The following is a 21958-nucleotide window of genomic DNA, read 5'->3' as shown; positions in this document are numbered from 1 at the left end:
CCTCAATTCCCTTCCTTCTGGTCTACAATACTTCTAGCAACTGCTAGGGAAAAAACAGCACCCAAGTCTGAGCCATCTTCTTAATTTATAGCTCTAGGTGTGAAAACATTGACCTAGGAAGGCATGGGCTTAAATGGTGCCCCAATGGCAAACAGCGGAAATCATTCCCATTGTTTCCACCCATAGCTATGGAAACCTGGCTGCATCTCCAAAGCATTTCCAAGGCTCCTCGTAACTAACTTGAACTGAGACCCTCACAATCATCTAAGCTCCCTTTCTTGCTTTGCAGTGCTGAATGCACACCTGTGGCTTTGTACTGCTAACAACAAGAGCCGCCCAGCAGATCCGCACCTGTGACTCGCCTGCTTTTATCTGTGCCATACTGAGTGCCCAAATCCATAGACAATGAGGAAAAGAAGAGTTATTCTGATCCTTGTCCAGGTTTCCACAGTGTCTCAGGCACTGAGTGCCCCACAATATCACATTCAAAAGGGGTTGGGGGGAGGTTCTCCAATATGGCTTGGCAATACCAATTTTCAAAATATTGAAGCTAAACTCTGATGAGGAGGAAAATAAACAGAAGGCCATTTCCATCTCTTAATTCCACAGATGTTACTGAGTGTGGACACGTTGCTCAGCACATGCTAGGCACTGTAGGTAATATCAAAGGGATGCAGACAGACCCCCCAAGTTCTCAGAGCTCAGCCATCTGAAATAAAAATCTAGAAGAAATTTACCAGTTAACCCAGAAACAGCCATCACAATGGCTGAATTTCAGGAAAAGCTGTAGATTGGAATGGTTTGTGAAAGAAGAATAGAATAACAGAAGATGTGATGCTGGATACTGGTGGCTCATGCATGTAATCCTAGCTACTCACCAGGCTGAGATCTGAGGATCATGATTGGAAGCTAGCCTGGGAAGAGAAATCTTGAGTTTCTTAGCTCCAATTAACCACCAAAAAAGATGGAAGTGGAGGTGTGGCTCAAGTAGTAGAATGCCAGCTTTGAGTGAAAAAGCTAAGAGCAAGAGGCCCTGAAACAACAGGAGACTCAAGAATCAAGATGGTTCCATACCTGAGAAATGACAGTGACAGCAAAGAAGGAAAGAGGAGGGAGGAAACTAGTAACCTTTTTCATTTCCTTTTAAAATGTTTTCTTAAATAGAAGACACAGAAGAATACTAGCCGGGGGCCAATCAGTATATGGGCAAAAGGGCCAAAATACCTCAGCAGGCCTTGAGGGGTCTGACCCTGAGGATGACTGCAACTATTCATAGCAATGTCTCATCAAATTGTGATTCCGTGTTCTACTTCCATTGCTTAAAAAGGCAGGGGCTGATGTCCAATGGTCACTATTTAGAAAACTTTCCATCCAAAAAGAGTTAATTTAAGTTTGGGCACTTAAATGAATAAACTTAGTGGAGTAGAAAATTGATTTACGTGCAACAGCAGCTCATTTCCCAAACGTGGGATTTGAACTTGACTTCCCCTTCACCATGTCACCCAAACTGATCCCTAAGGCCTAAGGATTAATTCTTTGTTATGCTTACCACAGCAGCTCTCAATGGCAAGGTCTTGCCTAGCTCCACCCTCTACTTTAGAGGCTATCTTTCCAAAGTGTATTTATCTACAACCCACTGCTCGTAAACACATTCCCTCTATCCAAGGCCCTGTGATCCCTGTATATTTCCATAAAGGAGATATACCTCAGAATAGCCTTCAAGATCACTTTATTAAGTCTGCCTGTTTATCTTCCAGTATTGTTTCCTAATATCCCTTATCTCCCAGCACCCCATAGTATCATGTCTCTATTGTGCCACTAATCCCTCTACTACCCAGAATATACCTCATTTGTCCACCATACCTACTGACATGTTTCATTCCAAAGCCACTTTAAAATTCTGCTACTTTTAAGGCACTTTCCTCATTAGATAAATAAAGGAACACTTGTTACCTCTCCATCACATCCAATTTATGCATCACATTGTCCTGAGTTTGGGGAGCTAGGGGCTGAGGTTTCCAATAGCTCTGTGAGGGCAGAGGTGGATCCTGTTCATGTCAATGCTAGCAGCCTTTTCAGCCAGGCCCAGCTCAGACCTTGGCAGAGAGTATGACAGAGACTGACACTACTATCCGACCCCAGGTCTTGAGAGGCACAGCCTGCCTGTAGTACATGATGCCAGGAGGTAGTGCTTGGTTCACAGCTGAACTGACAGTCAATGGGCCTGAGGAAGATGAGCATTAAATCACTGCAATGGCTCAGTGTGGCCAGTCTCGCCCCATCATGGACAAGTTTACAACATGTCAAAAACCAGGACCCCTGCAAAGCAATTTCATATGGCCCAAATATTTGTCCATTCTTACAATGTATGTATCCAAAATTCCAGTAACTGGCTCACCAAGAACTAGCTGGAGGGAAGGAATCTTAATCTTTCCACTTCTTTCTTCTGTTTAAAAGGCCTAAGCATGAAATCAGGAGAATTCAGTTCACTCTGGACTGCCGTTTGCTGACTGCTTGAGTTTTAATTCGGGCTGCATTTTGACTATTGCCCTAACCCAAGGGGAAGGCTTGGGGCAAGGCCTGTCTTTCCCACCCAACAGAACAAAATGGTAGCACTTCACTTTTTTGTAGCACAGGGATACTAGCTTTGGACCATGACCCATAGTCAGAAGGGTTTTTGGTTTTGTTTTGGTCTTTTCCACACTCTCTGTAGCCTGTAACTCAACTTGCTATATAGCCCTGGCTTCAAAATCCCTATCCTTCTGTTGGAACCTCTTGTGGGCTAGGATACAGGCATGTGCCAGACTGGTCTCTATACATTTGCATATGCCCACAGACACATCTCCTCAAAGAATGAAGGCATTTATTTTACTCTCTCTCTCTCTCTCTCTCTCTCTCTCTCTCTCTCTCTCTCTCTCTCTCTCTTTTAAAATAGCCAGGTGCTGGTGGCTCATGCCTGTAATCCACTGCTCAGGGGGCTGAGATCTAAGGATTGTGGTCCTAAGCCAGCCCAGTCAGAAAAGTCCAGACTCTTTATCTCCAATAAATAACTCAGAAAAGGCTGGAAGAAGTTCTGTGGCTCAAGTGGTAGAGTGGTAGCCTTAGCCAAAGAAGCCCAGTGACGGTGTGCCTAGGTCTTGAGTTCAAGACTGGGGCAGAAAAACAAGAAAACACAAAGGGTACTCTTCTGCTTTGTAACTCATGACTAGAGAATCTGTTCGCCCACATGATGGGCCTCCTATCAGCACCCTTCCTTCTCTTAGCAGTTGCTTCTGGGCTACAGTTTATTCCCAGACCCATGTCCTGGACAGCACTGTCAGCTGGGGTGTGGGCCTGTGGCCTCTGTGGTCACTGTCTGACCCTATTTCCATGTCACACCCTCCTCCCGAGAACAGGAAAGAGTTCCCCACTCTGATGAGGTAATGGCATTCTAATGGATGTATAACCACCATAATGCAAGCACACAGGTAAAAGGACTCTGGTGCATGCTCTGTAGGCTTTTCTTGCCACATAGTTAAGTGCTTTGCTAGAAGAAACCTAGGCCTAAACTTGCTGCTCAACCTCTACGAGGTTGGGGAGACTTTGTAAGGGCTAAGGCGGGTGCTAGGCACACAGCCTGGGATCTGCCGACAGGCACTGGCCAAGAGCAGCAGGCTGCCTCTGACATCATCATGACCACTTAGGCTACATGCTCTGGAAATCAGCAAAAGATCAGCCCCAAGCTCCTCAAAGAACACAGCCTCCCTCACCATGTGCAAAACAAACCTCAGATCTTTTCCTGTCACCAAATCGCTCCACCACTGATAGTTCTTGGAAGGAAATCTGATAGGAGACTGCAGATCATCTGGCTGCAGCTGACTCTAGTCTTGTATTAGGCCAGTGGCCCCAGACTCCCTATAAGTAGCCTCCTTCTCATCCCCAGCTATACGAGCCCCTTCATCTCAGAGCCTGCCCACCTTGTCTAGCTCTGGCTCCTTCCCCTGTATGTCAGGGCTCAAACAAACATGCTTCTAAGAGAGGCTCTCTGAACCCCTATCACATTCGCTCCCCGTCTTGTCCCCAAACAACTTCATCACACCACCCTGTGGTTTTTATTGTGCTTATCACAATCTGCAATGATTTTTCAAACTGGCGTGTTTCTCATTTAGGCACTGTTGTCACCTTTCCACGAGTGCAAGGACAAGGACAAGGATCTTGCCGTGTGTACTACCATCTCCCTAGCATGTGGCATCGTGGCTGGCACATCGCGGGTGCTCAGTAAATATTTGCTTTAACAAATGAATAAATAAGCTTCCTCATTTGAAAAATAGCCTGTGAAATAACTGGAGGTAAGTGGGCAAGGGCACAGATGTGAGCACTGTTCATCGAGCAAAATTTGAGATGAATTTAAATAGCCAACAAAAGAGGATTGTGTCAATCAGTGCTTGGGTATGAATTAATTATTGAATGCAATTTAACACCGCTGAGTTAGGTCTTCAAGCACTGATATGGAAGGGTACCCAAGATATTCTAAATTACAAATAGCAGGTTATAATACATGTAAGTTTGATTTCATGTATAGTTTTTTTTAACCCTTTAGCACCAAACAACATGTTTCTATTGCGTAACATCCTTAACTGAGAGAGTGAGAAATTTTGAGAATGAGGCATTCTCTAGAATTGATGCCCACAGTTTCGAACTGTGGTTATCTCTAAGATGAATGATATTAATTATGACAGATTTTCACTTGTTTCTCAGATTTTCACTTGTTTCTCTCTTGCAATTTCTGATTTTTTTTTTAACTCAGGCCCCGAGCTTTTTGTTGTTGTTGTTCAAGGTTGGCATTCTACCACTTAAGCCAATGCTCTACTTCTGGCTTTTTGATTGTTATTTGGAAATAAGAGTCTCATGGACTTTTGTGCAAGGGCTGGCTTTGAACCATGATTCTTGTATCTCAGCCTCCTGAAAAGCTAGAATTACAGGCTTGAGCCACTGGCACCTGGCTGTTGGCTGTTTTATGATTTTTAAATAATGAACATGTATTGCTCTTCTAATAAGAAAAGCAATAAGAGCACATTGGAAATAAAGAATAATCTCCTGCCATCCAGATTCCCTTTGGCTACTCTGAGAGCAGCAGTAGGTGGAGAGGTACGTGTATGGGAGCAAGGGGGCGGGGGATGGAGGGGCTGCCAACCCTTCAGGCAGGTAGTCCCTGGACAGGAGAGCTGCTGAGAAGGAATATTCTCTCCCTGTTTTGAGCCTACTTCAGAGAAAAGACATTTGTTAGATGATAAAAACAGAACCCCAGGCATATTCTTCCCACAGAAAAAGACCAGCTGTGGCTTCCTTCCATGTTCCCTCCACATTCCCCTTACTTACTCCACCACTGTTCTGCATCCTGAGCTCTGAGCACTGGGCCCCACATGGAGAGAAAGGGCCTATCTGCCAATCTGGGACCCTGGAAACTCAGCTCTAATCCTGGGAGACTCAGAAGAGTCAATGGGGCCGTGGCTTCAACAGATGCCTTGTTAAGGTGTCTGGAATAGAAACCTGTCAAAGACCTTGGCTCTAAGGGACAGTTCGCAGGCCACATGGCAGAGATGGGAGGCAAGCTGCCATATCTGGTCTGTCTCAAGTCTTCATTCATTCAGTATAGGGATATCTTGGAAGCCAGATTCAATTCCCAAATTCAATCCCAAGGATGAAAAACAACTGCATGGTTATCATGTCTTGTCGTTGGAGGCAATGTCTCTCACAGGTGTTGAAAACCTGACAGGCTGTGGCTATGAGACCTAATGATCACTTCCCAGAACATGGCAAACTACTTCTAACTTCTAAACAAGACCACCAGCCACTGTAGCTTAATGTTTAAGTGCTTGGCAAAGAAGAGGTCCCTGTGGACTGGCCCACGCAGGGTGGGATTTCTGGGGGAGATGACAATTGAACTGTGCCTTGAAGAATGTCAGAGTTAGGTAAGTGGGAATAATCATGGGTACTGATGGAACACTTGTCTCTTTCGGGCCGGCTGGAGGACCAAAATACCCTTCTCAGGGAGGGATGTTGACAGTGAGTGATTTTCCTGGACTCTAAACTGAAGGAAGGTTTGTGAATTCCAAAGCATCAAACAATCAATAGATCTCCTTTAAAGAACATGCATCAGATCATGTAACCACTGAATGTGATGTTCGTGAAAGCCAAATAACAACATGGGGGAATTCTTTCAGGATGTGCAGGTTAGTCGGGATACGGAATTAGGTATATATACAAGGCAGTAGTGTAGACCACCACAGTGGTGCTCAACGTGTGCTTCCTGCCACCCCTGCCAGTCCCCCATTGTCTGTCAATTTGTGGAAAGTGAAGAATCTCAGCTCCCACCCCGATCTGCTGAATTGAAAAACTCTGGAAATGAGACCTAGTGATAACTGGCTTAGAAAGCATGACAGGTGACTTTAATACTGGTGACCCTTGAGCATCCCTGTTCTAGTAGAAGGAAGGGGATAGCTGTATCACAAGCATTCAGTCCTAATGTCTGAGTATACCCAGCAACTCACTTAATCTAAATCAGTTTTCTCATTTATAAAATAGGCCCTACTCAGTGTCTCAGGTGTGTAATATTAGATATTTGGGAGGCTGCGATCTGAGGATTGCAGAATCCCAGAGACTTTTTAAATTCTTCTCCAATTAACAGGTAAAAATCCAAAAGTGAAGATGTAGCTCAAGTGGTAGAGCACCAATCTTGAGAAAAAGCCAAGCAAGAGTACATACAAGTGGTCTTGAGTTCAAGCCCTGGAGGGGGGGAGGGGGAGTAGGGAGAGAGGAGAGGCTGCATAATTCCTAGCCTGAAAGATCACTGAGATGATTTCAGGAATCAACACCTAGGCTAAGTACTTAAAAAAAAAAACAACTGTCAGGTACCAGTGGCTTACACTTGTAATCCTAGCTACTCAAGAGGCTGAGATCTTAAAGGTTGTTGTGGTTCAAAGCCAGCCTAGGGAAGGATAAACTCATTATCTCTAACCACCCAAAAGCTGGAAGTAGAGCTGTGGCTGAAATGACAGAGCACAACCTGTATGAAAAAACTAAGGAAGGGGCATGCCAGGCCCTGAGTTCAAGCCCCAATACTGGCGCGCGCGTGCACGCACACACATACACACACACACAAATTGCATAGTTTACATCCAAAAGTCTCTAGGAGGGAAGTTACAAAATTATAGCAGTATCTACAGGGGAAGTGGTGTTCTTCTCATCCTCTCATTTCTGTTTCCCAAACTTTTGCTAAAGCAATGATGTTACTTTGAAGGCAAGAAAATAAATAAAAGGTGGGAGGGAAGCATTTGCAAAGCACCGCGATATCCCACAGCTAAAGCACTGCTCGTGGCTGTGGCCATGAGATGAGGACGCACGGCAGGTGCTCTGTCATTAATCCATCAGCAGCGACAGCCTGCAACGCTCCATCAGGGTGTGACATATTTCAACACCAATCAAGAAATGAGCTTGCGAGCATGCTGATGGCTAATCAAGGCTGCAGACAGGGACACACTCTGGCACGCTTGTTAATGACATTCTCCATTAAACTGGAGCCACCCAGGTGTAAAATAGCTACCCAGATAGGAATCTCCATGAGCCCAGGGAGAGGGGTAGACAGACAGCTGACGGACTTCCAACATTGTTTTACTAAAGTACAACATGCCAGAATATTCCTCAGAACCGCTTCCAGTGTTTAAAAATATGTCACTAGACTGACATCACGGACCTCGCTCATACGCTGACAGGATTTTACATTTGTATCTTTAGATATTTCCCAGTAGGTGAATTACCCAAATTAGTCAATAATAGAACCCAAAATGACTATGTTTAGCCAATTGAGTGTGACATCAAAATGCCTGACCACATGAGCCATCTCTCCCTCAAAGCCATTTTCACATGCTTGTCCTCGGGCGCTGAAAGGTTGCAATTTTGTTGTATTGATGGAAAGCCACAACCGAAGGTTATAAACTAATAAACACAGATGTGGAGGTGCCTGGAACATGCCACCCCAGGAGCCTGGAGAAGAACACAAAGTTACTTTTTGATAACTGGAAGTTTTAAAAATGTTATTTCCACCCATATCAATTTTACATCAGGATACATCATTCAAAGCACAACTTCCCACTGTGATAGACTTTTCTGGCAGCTCAGGTTAAAGAAGTCATTCAGTAAAGAGTGGTTTTTGACAGATTCATTCATTTCCTGGGATAACGGCCATATTGTTAAGTTCAACTCCATTTAGAGGTAAATATAGAATGTTGTAAAAATATTCAGCCTAGAATGGTCCTCAGAATGCCTTGTCCCTTTTAGAACTGGCTCTTGTTTTCTGCTGTGTCATTAGTTGGTATCTTCTTGTAAAATTTCAGAGGACTTAAAGAGCTTCATTGAGGTCTTCAGCTTGGTAGAGACAGTAGATCCAGAGATTCTACTCAGGGGTCACCTGGCACATGAAACTCTAAACCTAGATATATGTATGTACAAAGTGTAAGAACTCAAGTCTGTATCATGGTATAAATGAAAAGCAAAGTTACTTTTTTGGTTAGAACAGAAAAAGTCTTGAAAGAAACTCCAAATTTCCTATGTGGCCTTTTAGAAGACAAATTCCTCAACCCCTCCTGTGGACCTTACTCTCATAGCGAACTGCATCACTTTGCCTAGAACCCGGAAGCTTCCAGAAGAGCTGTCAGCTATAGCTGAGACCAGCTGTGCATTGAGATGTTGGCACAGAGAGCTGGCAGTCCTGCCCTGTCGCTGTCCTGGTCACTGCTCCAAGTGCTGCATTTGCTTCTGGGTCCATGCTTTCTATGGGATGTCAACAAACTGCATCCCACTTAGAGATGCATGACTAAGATGCTAAGAGGAAGAGTGGGGGAAGGAGATGTTATTGCTGCCTTGGCATTTATTTGCAGCAGTGGGGAGGGCATCATGACTGTCTGTACCCATTCAAAAGTTGGTCCAGATGACCCTTAGGTGACCCTCTGTGACAGCAAGAACCAGAACCAGAGGGGAAAAGCTAGTCAAGAGACATCCCCTTCATCAAACTGTGTCCTGCCCCTAGAGGTGACCAGCATCGGTCAGGAAGTCACTTGGCAAAGGAGCCTGTAGGGAGCTCGTGAGTCAATGATTCTATAAATAATAGTACCTTGGATTGATACATTTGAGGATGGGCTGTGGCAGGTCAGCCAACTGGAATAGATACAAATAAATGTTCCCGCAGGATGGGTCACAAAACACCCACAGAGCCCTGACCACAGTAGTTTCTGTCATTGCTAAAATAATCCTCTGCCTGCTAATCCAACATACCCTGCTTCCCGCTTCCTGACTATTTCCCAGAGCCTGGCTGTCCCTGCCAAGAGCTTTTCTCATGACCCCAAGGTCATCCCCCTTTGGCTCAAAGGCATTTCCCAGGGAACTGGAAGGGCATCATCATCTTCTGTAATTAGTACCTTCTAAATGACACACATTCTTGACCTAGAACATACTTGCAGGTTCCTTGGAAGAAGGCATGTTTGGGACATCCTTGGGATACCACAAAGCCTGGAGCAAACTCTTCCTACCTCAAGGTTTCAATCTGTCCCCTCTAAAATGGAGAGAACACATCTGGATGACCGCCGTCCTGTGGTCCTTTCTCACTCTCACAAATGGTGCTGGGAATGAAATCCTGCCTGGCTGCGACTGTCTTGCCAAATCATGTGACAGCTGGTTCTCAGAAATGACTTAGACTGCACAGGGTACACCTGATCTAATCTAAAGCAAGCTGGCAAAGCAGCTTAGCTGGGGATCAGTGGAAGGATGCTCCCTTCAGTCTGCTGTTTGGAGACACCCTCTTCCTCCTGTCTATGGCTTCAGGCTCCTTCCATAGCCTTCCTAGAGTTGCATTCTGTGACAATAGTGCACTTTTCATTGGGACTGAGTTTGAGGAAAGAGGTAGAGGCAACACTGATAAGCACCTTCACCTTGGGCTCCCTTTAGCATTTACTGCTGAGTCCAAGTCTGGTGGGTGGGGAGGTCTGACAGGGGTATTTGTTAGAGCCCAAGAAGGATGCCAAGCACTCCATTACCTCATTGATCACAGCCTCCCCTCTCTTCCCTTGATCTTGATTCTTATTTTGAGTCCCTGGATTTAGTGTTTCTAGATCCGTATTTCCAATTGTTGTTTTCTTTCACAGTAATCTATCATCTCTCAAACCTCCTACAATTAAAAAGATCATTTTCTCATGTTTGCATGGCTTACATTTTTAAAAGCTAAATATTTTATGCGGACATTATCCAAAGACTATATTAAATGAGCATTAAAAGGTAATTTTTAATAATGTTCATTACATAGGATGTATTTCAACATTTTCCCATTTAAGCTTCACACCACATTTCATTTCCTTTAAATTAGTTATGCAAAGGAAAGAGATTTGTTGACAAATAAAAAAGGACATTTTGGTTTGGGGACCAACATATATTTAAAACATAATTGAAACTTAATTAGGTGCATCAGCTTCAAAAATAGATAAAAACTGTTTTTTGCGACCTACACTTTAGAATCTGTGCATTTTGAGCTTACACAAAAATCAACCACAGTGTTCTTGTAACATTTGTGTTATCAAAATGATAAGATAAAGCAGGATTTTGAGAGATTTGTAAGTTCTTCTTCCAAATAATGTAATGCTGGTAGTAATTTTTTCCCATCAATAAAAAGGCAAGCTGGTTAAATTATCTCTATATTGTCTGTCCCTTTCCCCCCTCCTTCCCTGTTCTCTCAATTGATGTACTTAAAGACATTTAGATGACCTACATAAGAACATGGATCAGATGATTCCAACTTATGGATTTGGTAAAAATAACTTCGATGCAAATTTGCAGAATTATTATTCTTAGGCTCCTCATTAACTTGGGATAGCTTAACATAAATGTGCTTTATGTTTCCTGTCTTTGTCACTTTGTATTGCCAGAGTGGTCCACTTTGGTTAAAAATGAAACCACATATGCTTACTAATAAATACAACTGAACAGTATACAGCAGTAAAAGTGAACCAAAGTGGTTAGGTACTTGGTGACTTAGTCTGATTTCCATTAGCCATGCACTTGCTTAACACACACACACACACACACACACACACACACACACACACACACACACACACACACACACACACAGAGGCATAGGCATACACCTGCATGCACACTCAGAAACTCCTAAAGTTCCATTTTAGGATACGCTGTATACCATCATTAACTGGCTTTTAAAGTAGGTATTTGAAAAATAACACATTTTCACCTTTAACAGCATAAGCCCAAGTACTTCTAGAATTGGGTCTATGCTTCATCAGTTGAGAGTAGGGAGAGTGAGTGATATCAGAACAATAACAGAGTGACGCTGTCCTTCAGGGAACAGATGGCATGTCAGGGCTGGGGTAGGTATGCAGGGCAGAGTAGGAGCAGGGAAGGAGCAAGGATATGAGTAGGCTGATGAGGTCTGAGCAAGGGTCTGACCTAGGAAGTCAGGACTTGAGGGATGCACTGTGAAGATGCAGTATGTGATTCCATGACAGAAACTCTGCTTTCTTTCTCAGAGAGACATGCTACTACTGTGTCCCACACATCCAAGCTAAGCCAGCGTCCTAGGGGCACATAGCCATGTCCAGGGTACCAAGCTAGGATGTTGTAGGTGGAAGGGAGGTTCAGGGAAACACATTTAAGTGGCAGCCAAAGCTCAAGGGCCAGCAATCTCCAAAGCACCCTGATTAGTGATAGGTGAGCTGAAAGGAATGCTCAAAATATACCAAACCTCCATTCCAAGGCCCAGCCTATCTCAATGACGTCAGTACCACCAAATGGAGAGAACTGAGCACTCTTTGAGGGAAACAAATCCATAGTTTTTCTTTAAGCCCTTCAAGAATGTGAGAGGAAAAAGCATCCATAGGGGGCTGGGAAGGTGGCTCAGTGGTAGAGCACTTGCCTTGCATGCATAAGGCTTTGGTTCAATTCCTCAGCACCACATAAGCAGAAAAAGCCCAAAGTGGTGCTATGTCTCAAGTGGTAGAGCGCTAGCCTTGAGCTGAAGAGCTGAGGGACAGCACCCAGGCCCAGAGTTCAGGCCCCACGACCGGACCCAAAAAAGAAAAGAAAAAAAAAAGCATCCATAGGGCATCTGGTTCTTGGTTGGTTCATGGAGAGGATGTGTAAGTCAGCACCAAGAGCAGCAGTGGGTTGGAATGGGAGCACCTTCTATGAAGAGAGATGGCTGGGGTGTGAGCAGGTGGGTCCCCGGGAAGGTCAATTAGGTGAAGCTGGGCCAGCAGCAAGCAGCTGCCTCCCAGGGCCCTGTAGCCCAGCCTGGCCTATCAGTTTAGAAGAATTACACAGCCCTTTCCCATTCCAGAGAGGAAAAAAAAGAATAATCGGGTGGGGGGGAAACTTCTTCCAAAAACCTAAGCTGCTTCTCCAAGGATTCTGGGTGGGACCCAGTCAAACCCACAATCTTCTGAGATCTATGGCTCCACGCTAGGGCTGTGAGGAGCCCCTGTCCCTCTCAGCTCTCCTGATCACCACTCCTGATCACCACTCTGTCAGTGCTCAAAGAGGCTCAAAGTTCCTCCCAGAAACACTCATCACTCATTGTCACCCCAACATATCTCACCTCTTAAGCTTCAGCATGGATCCTTCTTCTTAGAGTCCCAAGGCCCCTCGCACACATCTCTGACCCAGAAGAACACTCCCAGCTTAGGCTGAGCCTTTTCTAGTTCTTTCCAGGCCCCTCCAGCCCCTGGAACGGCCAAGCACAAGCTAGGCACCTAGCAGTGACACTCCTCTCTGAGCACATGCTTGCTCCCTGAACAGCCCACAGACCCCAGCTCCCAGCATGCCCTGCTTACCCCTCGGGTGCAACTTGGGGGCTTGGTGCAACCCCCTTTCTTAGACGCCATCCCACAAGGTCCTGCAAGTCAAGCTGGCAAGGCCCATTCATGGACGCTTTTGTTGAATGACTTGAGTTTTTCATTTTCTAAGAAACAGGAACACAAATGGCTTGTTGGCATTTTACCGACAGAGGTGTGGGCGAGTGACTGGATCCCTCACAGGCCTGGAACAGAATGAAAAACAGAGGTTCCTGGAGAAGTATAGCATCATCTGCCAGGGGCTTAGGGTACATACAGCCTCTGCCTGCCCACCACCTCCAACACTCACACAGACACATATACATGAACACTTACACACACCCAGACACCCACTCACAGACATATGGATACATTCACACAGACATACAGATATTTTCAGAAACAAGCACATATAAAAACATGTTTACACACTCAGAGATACACAGAGAGACAGAGACAGTCACAGATATACACACATATTTATAGACACACATAAAACACCCATACAGCCCTGTTTATACACACTCACATAAACATGTACACACAAAGGAAGATTCATGCACGTATGCACACACATACGTGCATGTGCACGTGCACACACACACACACACACACACACACACAGTGCCAACTAAAGAAAGCCTCCTTTGTAACATCCAGAACAAGCTAAAAGTATTTCATACCATGCATGCTTTGCTTTTTTCCCTCAAGAAGCAGAACGCTGGCAGAAGACAGAGAGGCAGGGGCAGTCAAGAGGTTAACTTCTATTTACCTTCAGGCTACAGGTGAGCCCTCAACCTTCCCAATCCTGCCTCCTGTGACTATGTGACTGCTCACTTTCAGCAATAGGCAAAATACAGACTACCAAGACCCACATTCCCAGTCGATGCCATAAGACAGGATCCAACAACCTGCAGGCAACAAGGGTGGAGCAGCTCAGCCTTCAGGACCTGACCCAGGATGGGAAGAACATGTGAAAGAGGCACAGAGTGGGTTCAACCTGTGGCTGCACAGCTAAGCAAGTCACTAAACCTTTCCAAGCCTCAATTTCTCTACCTATAAGGAGGAACACAGTGATACCTACTTTCTGGCAGGTTGTTGGAAGGACAATTAAATGAGAAAATTTGAATGAACATAATCTGGCCATGGGGCAGGCCCAGCCTCTCTTTGGTCTCTGTCAAAGGGTAAAGAGAGACCACATTGACTTGGGCACAGGATTCATACTAGGTCTTGAAGGACAGGTAGGACTTGATGGAAGGATGCTACAGGGTGAGTCTTATTAATGGAACTCCCAATTCCCATTCTAGAGATCAGTCAAGGCCATTCCAAGAACTGGGAATAGACACAGATGGGGTCAGGGATGGACCTGCCCTCAAACAATCAGCCCACAGTCCCATAGGCACTCCCTCACAGGCCACAGCCCTGAGAACTTACATTAACCCATCAGTGACAGCAGAAGCAGTGTTAAGACATGAAAGGAAATGCTAGACACCTTGTCAATGGAGCCATGGGATAAAGATGCACAAATGCTTATTAGTAGCAGATGGAGGGGACTAGTGCAATATTATGGTCCTTGAAGAGGCCAGTCCCAATTTCCTTCAAGAGTATACTCACTGCAGAACAAGACTGTTTTTTGACATAATTTATGTAACTTTCTGACCCATTTGCCAAAGGGGCCCCTCATGGTGAGAATTTCATGTAAGGGATACAGCAGTCATGTATTCCATTTGGAGAAAGGCTAAGCAACCGGGTGTGGACCATCAGGTCAAATGCTGGGAAGGTTCCAGCAGTGAACAACTCTGAACTGTCCAAGGAATTAACTTTATGAGACACGTAATGGGGGAAGCCAGTGAAGGTCAAGGAATAGGAGTGGGCAGGAAGAAAGGGGTACGATTGATGTGATCTGGTAGACCTCTTCATGAGCATCTGTTCCTAAGTATCCTCACTGTGACTAATGCCATGAGGGAGATTTCCTCAATGCCTGGGCAGCTAGGGAACCCAGCCTGACTGCACAAAGTCCTGGGTCTCCGTGTATAGAAAAATATTTTATTCTTTACATGGTCCACAAAGTGAAAAGATCAAGAAGCTCAGATCTAGCCCTGGTGAGGCATAAGGATCACAAGGAAAGATGGGAAGCCTTCATCTCGCCTCTCCCTTCACCAAGTCCAGACAGGGAAAACATGATACTAGAGAACAAGAGAAAGATGAGAAAGAGAAATGTGAGACAGTATTACAATGAATGAAGGATGCAACTGGTATCCACAGAAAGAAAATTCTAAGTCACAAATTAGACTTGTGAAAGTTCTTTTGTTTTGGGTGATCATACCAGGTGGGAAATCCAGAAGCCTGGTTTTCTTTCTTTTCTTACTCAGTTTGCGTGTTCAGCTGGTGCTCTACCACTTAAGCCAGGCCTCCAGCCTGGCTTTTTTGCTAGTTATTTTAGAGACGGAATCTTACAAACTTTTCTGCCTGGGCTGGCCTGAAACTGTACTCAGTTTCCTGAGTAGCTAGGATTATTGGCAAGAGCCACCAACATCCAGCCTGGAAGCCTGGTTTTCTGATTTGATCCATTTAAATTTAGTCAGTAGGACAATTTACTGGTATTTTTAGTCTAAAGTCTAGAATCAAAGTTCTGACACTGAGTGGGAAAAGCAGGGGTCTCCTTATATGGAGAAGAAGAAACTACTTGCTTCCACAGTTTCTCTTGCCCTGAAAAGTATTAGGCACTGGAACAGTTAGGATCTTAAATATTCCCCAGAAGCCAGGCACAGATGGCTCATGCTTGTAATCCTAGCTACCCAGAAGGCTGAGATCTGAAGATTGCAGTTCGAAGCCAGCCTGGGGAAGAAAAGTCACTGGGACACCCTGATCTCCAATTAACCACTCAAAAACAGGAAGTGGAGCTGTGGCTCAAAGTGGTAGAATGCTAGCCTTGAGCAAAAGAGCTCAGAGATGTACCCAGGCCCTGGTGCAAGCCCTACAGCTGACAAAACAAACAAAAACTCTCTAGCAGTCCATGTGGTAAAAGCTTAGCTGCCAGTTGGGTGCTGTTGCAAAGTGGTGGAACTTCAAGGGATGGGGCCTAGTGAGAGGTCTTAAGGCTATTGGGAGGAGTCTCTCAAAGGGAGTGTGGGGCCCTAGGTCCTCCTCTTCAAAATTTTCAATTACTAGCCATTAAGTGAGCAACTTTGCTCTATCATGTGCTCCCCACCCTGATGGTGTGCCACAGTTGTCATCAGGTCAACCAATCGTAGACTAAACTCTCCTGAAACCCTGGGCCAAAATGAACCTTTTCTCTTTATAAGTTGATTATCTCAGTGTTTGTTGTTACAGTTACAGAAAGCTGACTTACATAGGCACTGCATATAACTAATGAGTCAACAAGTCAGACTTCACATGGGCATTAAAGGACAGGGCAAAGGGGACCAGTAGTTACTTAGCTCAGGCTATGAGATAAGCCCTGTACTTTACAGTCTTTTAATCCCTACAATACCCCTAGGATAGAAGGTTCCTGTCTCACAGATGCAATAACTGAGACTCAGGGGTTAAGCTGCTAACAAAGTTAGCAGGAGCAGTGCTGGCTTCCCCATTCTGTTCTGCACATAACTGTAGCTGCTGGAGTCTACGCTCTCTCTACCACCCCACACTGAATACTGTTTAGCACAGGCTAAAATCTAATCAACAAAGAAAGTTCCTGTGTCAGCAACAGTCCATGGAGAAGAAAGAGAACATTAACAAATGCCTGATTACTGTAAACTAGCTCAGAAATGCCAGGCACTAAATCATGCTGAGGCCCAACATTTCCAAACTCAAGTCTGCTGGCCCCTTACAGCTTACCTTGAAGTCCCTCCACTGGCCATAGGTTGCTTGGAATGGGATCCTGTCCCTACACACTGCTGGGGACTATATAAGCTGTGGACACACCCTCCTAAGGGGCTGGGAAGGGGGGAGGCGGCCGGTGGGGAACACAACAGAGTCCCTGTCCATTGCAGTCCAGATAGGGATCACACCCAGGCTCATTCCGGGATCTTGATGGGAAGGGGAGGGGATTCTGGCAAGAAGGTGTGCTGGAAGGGGAAGGCCTCTTCAATTTGGAAAGCTCATTGCTTCAGTGAGCAGGCAGGACCACACTGTGTGTGGGTAACAGAGACTCATTCTCTCTTTCAATGAACACTATTGTCTGTCTATGAAGTTCCAGGACCTTGCTGGGCCTCCTTTTGAGGAACTCCTTCCCAGTCTAGAGGAGGAAAGATGAGCCTGAATTATCCCAGGGAGGGTAATGCTAAAAAGATGTTTATTCACCGATTTTCCATAAAACAGATTCTGGATAAAAAATCGGAGAAAGCATTTGTGAAAAGGATGTTAGATGCCCAGAGTCTTCAAGAAGGTGATGAACCAGGCTCAGTAGTCTCCTGGCCAAGAAAGACAACTGGTCATGCGTGGTTGGTTATCATTCTTGTCTTACTATGTAGAGCTCTGATTGGTGGGACATAGCCTTAGAAATTGCACGTGGCAGCCAGATCTCAAAACTATGACCCTAGAAGAGGGTTGTCCAAACAGATTCCTACCCTTAAGTGGGTCATTCTGGCCACAGGTAGAAAGAAAGGGAAGGGTCAAGTTCAGAAGCTGGAAGTTTGTTGTCAAATTAAAAAAAAAATGATAGAGAGCCTGAACTCTAGGAGGAATCTTGATGAAAAATTCCTCTACTGGCCACAGGTTTCTTGGAAGAGGTCAGATACAGTGACAGGAAGGGAAGAGAATGACACTTATAGGAAGAAGGTTAATGGCACAGGGTCTGAAGGATGCTGGGAGCAGAGGGAGGAGGGTTCCAGAAAGCTCCAAGGCTCATGGTTATAGCATGGGTAGACATGCAAGCAGAGAAAGAGACAGATGAGGTTCTGCAGATCAGAATTTGGGTTTGCTGTATTCTGCTTCCCTAAAAGGTCTATAAACAAGAACCCAAAGCTCTCTAATGGGAAAACATCACCAGTGGCTCCCCGGTTGTAAAGGCTAACGCAGGCCCCTCCAGCTCCATCCACCCCCCTGCTCTGCTCTGTGCCTTCCCTGAGAGGCTTTCTATGCTCTGAAGGACAGTCAGCGCGCACACGGCTTCTCACTATTTCCACACTATCTTCACTCTTGTGCTGAGGTCTTCTAGTCTTGCCATCTGTATGAATTCCTTGCTTTGACATTTTTTCTTTCCAAGAAAATTCCCTCTACAATCACACGCTTTGCACTCCCAGTCCTTGGAGCTCTCCATGCAGGGGGCTGGCCCTGACTCACTGGCAACTTTGCTCATTCATTTGTCTTCACTCTCTCGGTGAGATGGAGAACAGCTCATCTCTGTCCTCCACAGGGGGATCCTTCAAAGACAATTAAGTTCCTCCTCAGCTTCTTTCTTGTGAAATGAAATTATCTCTAATCCTTTATCTTGTCTTCAAGAGTTCTGTTTTCTGGTCCTTTAATGGAGTGGACGCCATCCAGGGAACAACACAATGAGGAGGGCTGAGGGGCTCAGGCATGGGGTTTGCAGACAACCTACAAGAATAACAAGTAATTTGCCAAGTGAAATGACCTTACTACTGACTGAAGACTCAGTTTACCATCTCCTTATCTTATACCACTTTACCCCTAAGTCTTTCCACTGTATCTGTGAGGAAGGAAAGGGACAGTGTAAAGAGAGGGAGGGTAGCTATGACAAATTGACCACCTACAATGCCAAATTCAGCAATGGCTTTGGTGGGGAAAGGCAGATAATTTAAAAAGTGAACAAAGTTGAGCACCAGTGGCTCACACCTATAATCCTAGCTACTCAGGAGGCTGAGATGTAAGGATCATGGTTCAAAGCCAGACCAAGCAGGAAAGTTCATGAAAATCTTATCATCAATTAACCAACAAGAAGCCAGAGTGGATGTATGGTTTAAGTGACAGAATGCCAGTCTTGAGTGAAAAAGCTAAGGGACACACACATACATACACGCGCACGAGTGCACTTGCACACACACATGTTACAGACATTTTGAGACAACCAGTACATAGCTATGAATCTGGTTTTTGTTTTTTAGCTAGGACTTCAGTAGTTTCTTAAGAAATGAAGACCTCCATGTGTAACTCCATCTGGGCAGTGGAGATGGGGTGGAGTGCAGGGGGAGGTGGCGCCTAATAAATGAGTAGATAATTGCATAAATTTGTACTGAACTTCTCTCCGATAATGGCAGTCCTGGCTCAGTGGAATTTAATATCCTACCAATCATGGACATGAGTCTTGAGTGACCAGCCCTTTGCCACGGAAAAGGATCACACATCACAAAGGCATTGCTAGAGCAGAGAAGGTATGCCAGCTACCATTTCAGTCCTCCCCAACCATGGGCTGATCCCATGGTTGGCTTTCACAGGGATGGGCCTTATATACCAGCACTATGCCAGTAGAAATTCTCTCTGCTTAGAAATGATCCCTAACGAAGGCGGAGTAGACACTATGATTCTTTTAGCAGTACAAGTCACATCTCTCGGTTACACCTCATGCATCACTAGGCCTGACCCCTCAGAGTTCAACTAGTTCATTACATGCATACTGGTCCTCTCCTTTCCCCTAAATGAAATAGAGAAATGTGGGCATTTTCTTGAAGGCAAACAAGAAAATTGCCCAAAGAAAGAACCAAGTAATCTCTAAATGTCAAAAACATCTACTGCGTGACTCACACTTAAGTAAGAGCACAGGAATTTGGCAAACTGACAAGCAGTGGTTTACAACATTAAAGGTGACTTGGAAACAAACAGAAGCAGAGGGAAGAGGATGCTCAAGACAACCCAAACCAGCCCAGCCACCTCCCTTGACAGGCTCAACACCAGTCATTTTCCTATTTGTGAAACACACACACACACACACACACACACACACACACACACACACACACACACACACACACACACACACACACACACTTCATCCAGGCTGAGTGCCTCCTGAGGGGACAAATGATTGCAAGGCCCTTGCAAGGACCACCTAGGCCAGACTCATCAGGCCTAACAGAAGATTTCTCCCACACTGCTGCTGACCTCATGCACTGGCCCAGCCTGGTACCCACCACTTTCTCTTGCTATGGAAGGAATGAAGGATGAGTAGCAGCTGAATTAAAAAAATAAAGTAAAATAAAACCTCTGTGAAGACTCAGTGCTTAGAAAACCTTCACACAAGCTTTTGGATCATAGTTATTCCCCCAAACACTCTTATTCTCAAAACTCTGTTCTAGAGGTCCTCTTTTTTACCTGAGACAGTGATTCTCATGACCTCGTGCCTCTCCCAGCCTTGAAGAGTAACTCAGTCCACATACCATTGGCCAATCTACAAATGTTCCACAGGCTGGCCTTTTCCTAGTCCTTCTCTAACTCCTCCAAGTGACTATAGGTATCTGGACTGAGTATTCCTCAAAAAGGCTACTGAGGTTTTGTCCAGAAACCGTCAGTCCTTTTGGGACCTGAATTCAGATCAATGGCATGGGCTTGTTTGTATTCATTCTCTGCAATTCCTTAATTATTGACAAGCCATGAGCAGATTCAGGAATGACCTGGTCACTCCACAACCCACAGTACCCTAGGCTCTGGAACCATTCAGAGGTGCTGGAAGAGGTCCATCGCTAGCTGTCTGAGGTCAGAGCCTAGTGACATTTCCTGAGGCAACTGGGAAGTAAGACACGCCTAAAGGGAACGAAGGGTCATGCCAGTGACAACGTGAGTCCGAAAATATCCATGACTAAAATTTTGGCTCCTCTAGAGGCTATTAGTTATTAGAATGAGCCTGTGTACTGGCACAAGTGACTCAGATTAGAATCTTACATCCATTTTGCCAAAATAGCCTGAGGGGACCCTCCAAATCAATCGCCCAACGCGGCTGATGCTTGGAGCTGCCATTTTCACCTCTGGGAGTCAGAGACACAGCAGAACCAGCAGTACCTGTAAAAATCCCAGCCCAAGCTTTGACATCCCAGTGCAAGGAGAATGATATTTTTGTAATTGTTGTCATCTCCTGACCGCAGGAAGGGATAAGGCTGAGAAGACTGCTGGCGCACACACATCAGAAAGAAATCTGGCCAGCCTCCACCTCCTCTTCTTCAGCCCGAACATAATCTAGACAGTGCACACCTTGGCAGCTTAGATATCACATCCCCCATCCATTTTTCCATGACCCCAGTACCTGGCTTCTCCATCCTTCTCCGACCACACACATGGCATTTCAACATGCATGTAATATATATACTCAGGATTGAAAACCATTTCACATTTTCCAAATACCTTCTGTCTTTCCTACCCTTTCCCATTCTAATGAACAGCTCCACCTTCCCCGGCTCACAAGAGATTTTGGTCATCCCTCCATTTTGGCATTCGTCCTATCAACTTTCAGATGACATCTGCTTTGCTTCCTGTCTTCCCTACAGTGGCTGTTCCTTGGGACGGGATCTGCCCATATTTTCTTCATCATTTTTATTCACATTGCAGTGCCCAGCACATATCAGGAATCAGTAAATATCTATTGAATATGGTGCACTGATGGTCTGAAATTTAAGAAAAATTAAATTTTCTTCTTGGTCCATGTAACAAAATGGTTGAGCAATGTATTTTAAAGCTCAGGAGGGAAAGGGAACAGGCTCTGAGGGGCTGGAAAAAGGAAGTAAAGGCCTGGGACAGAGGAGAGGGTGGACAAGAGACTCCCTGCTTCCCTCTCTACACCCAGCAAGTCCCCAGGGGAGGAACCTGCACATCTGCAGAGGGAGCAAGAGTGTAAAGCAGGGATTATTTAGCTGTGTTTTCTCTGTGTGTATGCCCATCTCATTGCCTCCAATCTTGACTCAGTGATACACTGTAGAGGATACATAGGAAATAGCCTCCTCCTTACCTGGGAAAGTACCATCTCTAGAAGCCAGAGAATGGTGTGGCAACAATCAGCAAGAGGTACCAGACGGACTAAAAACCAACAGCTTGTCCTTTACCACTAAGATTCCTCTCCCAAAAACTAATGTAGATATTCCTCAATATCATTCAGGATCTCTGATGTTGCTCCCTTCCGAGAGCCAGTCACACACACATCT

General features: G+C 45.2%; 1 protein-coding gene across 6 annotated transcripts in view; it reads right to left on the bottom strand.

The window, feature by feature from the left end:
* Positions 1–21958, bottom strand: part of Klhl29 (kelch like family member 29) — a 293879-nt gene that overhangs the window by 250546 nt on the left and 21375 nt on the right. For 3 of the 6 annotated variants that reach the window (XM_070025073.1, XM_070025075.1, XM_070025078.1), the window contains exons 2-3: positions 18156–18410; positions 12873–13000 (exon numbers count right to left, since the gene is read on the bottom strand). The exons of 2 other annotated variants lie outside the window; for them this stretch is intronic. In XM_070025073.1, the coding sequence (XP_069881174.1) occupies positions 12873–12923 (51 nt within the window). In that variant the 5' untranslated portion in view covers positions 12924–13000; positions 18156–18410. Of the gene's footprint in view, positions 1–12872; positions 13041–18155; positions 18411–21958 lie in introns of those variants that run through there. One more of the 6 variants, XM_070025074.1, reaches the window with a different exon arrangement.

This window comes from Dipodomys merriami, unplaced genomic scaffold (genome assembly GCF_024711535.1).
Source record: "Dipodomys merriami isolate MVZ:Mamm:240054 unplaced genomic scaffold, mDipMer1.0.p SCAF_17, whole genome shotgun sequence".
NCBI classification, from domain to species: Eukaryota; Metazoa; Chordata; class Mammalia; order Rodentia; family Heteromyidae; genus Dipodomys; species Dipodomys merriami.
The sequence above is the reverse complement of the archived record's forward strand: the minus strand, read 5'-3'. Positions and strand labels throughout refer to the sequence as shown.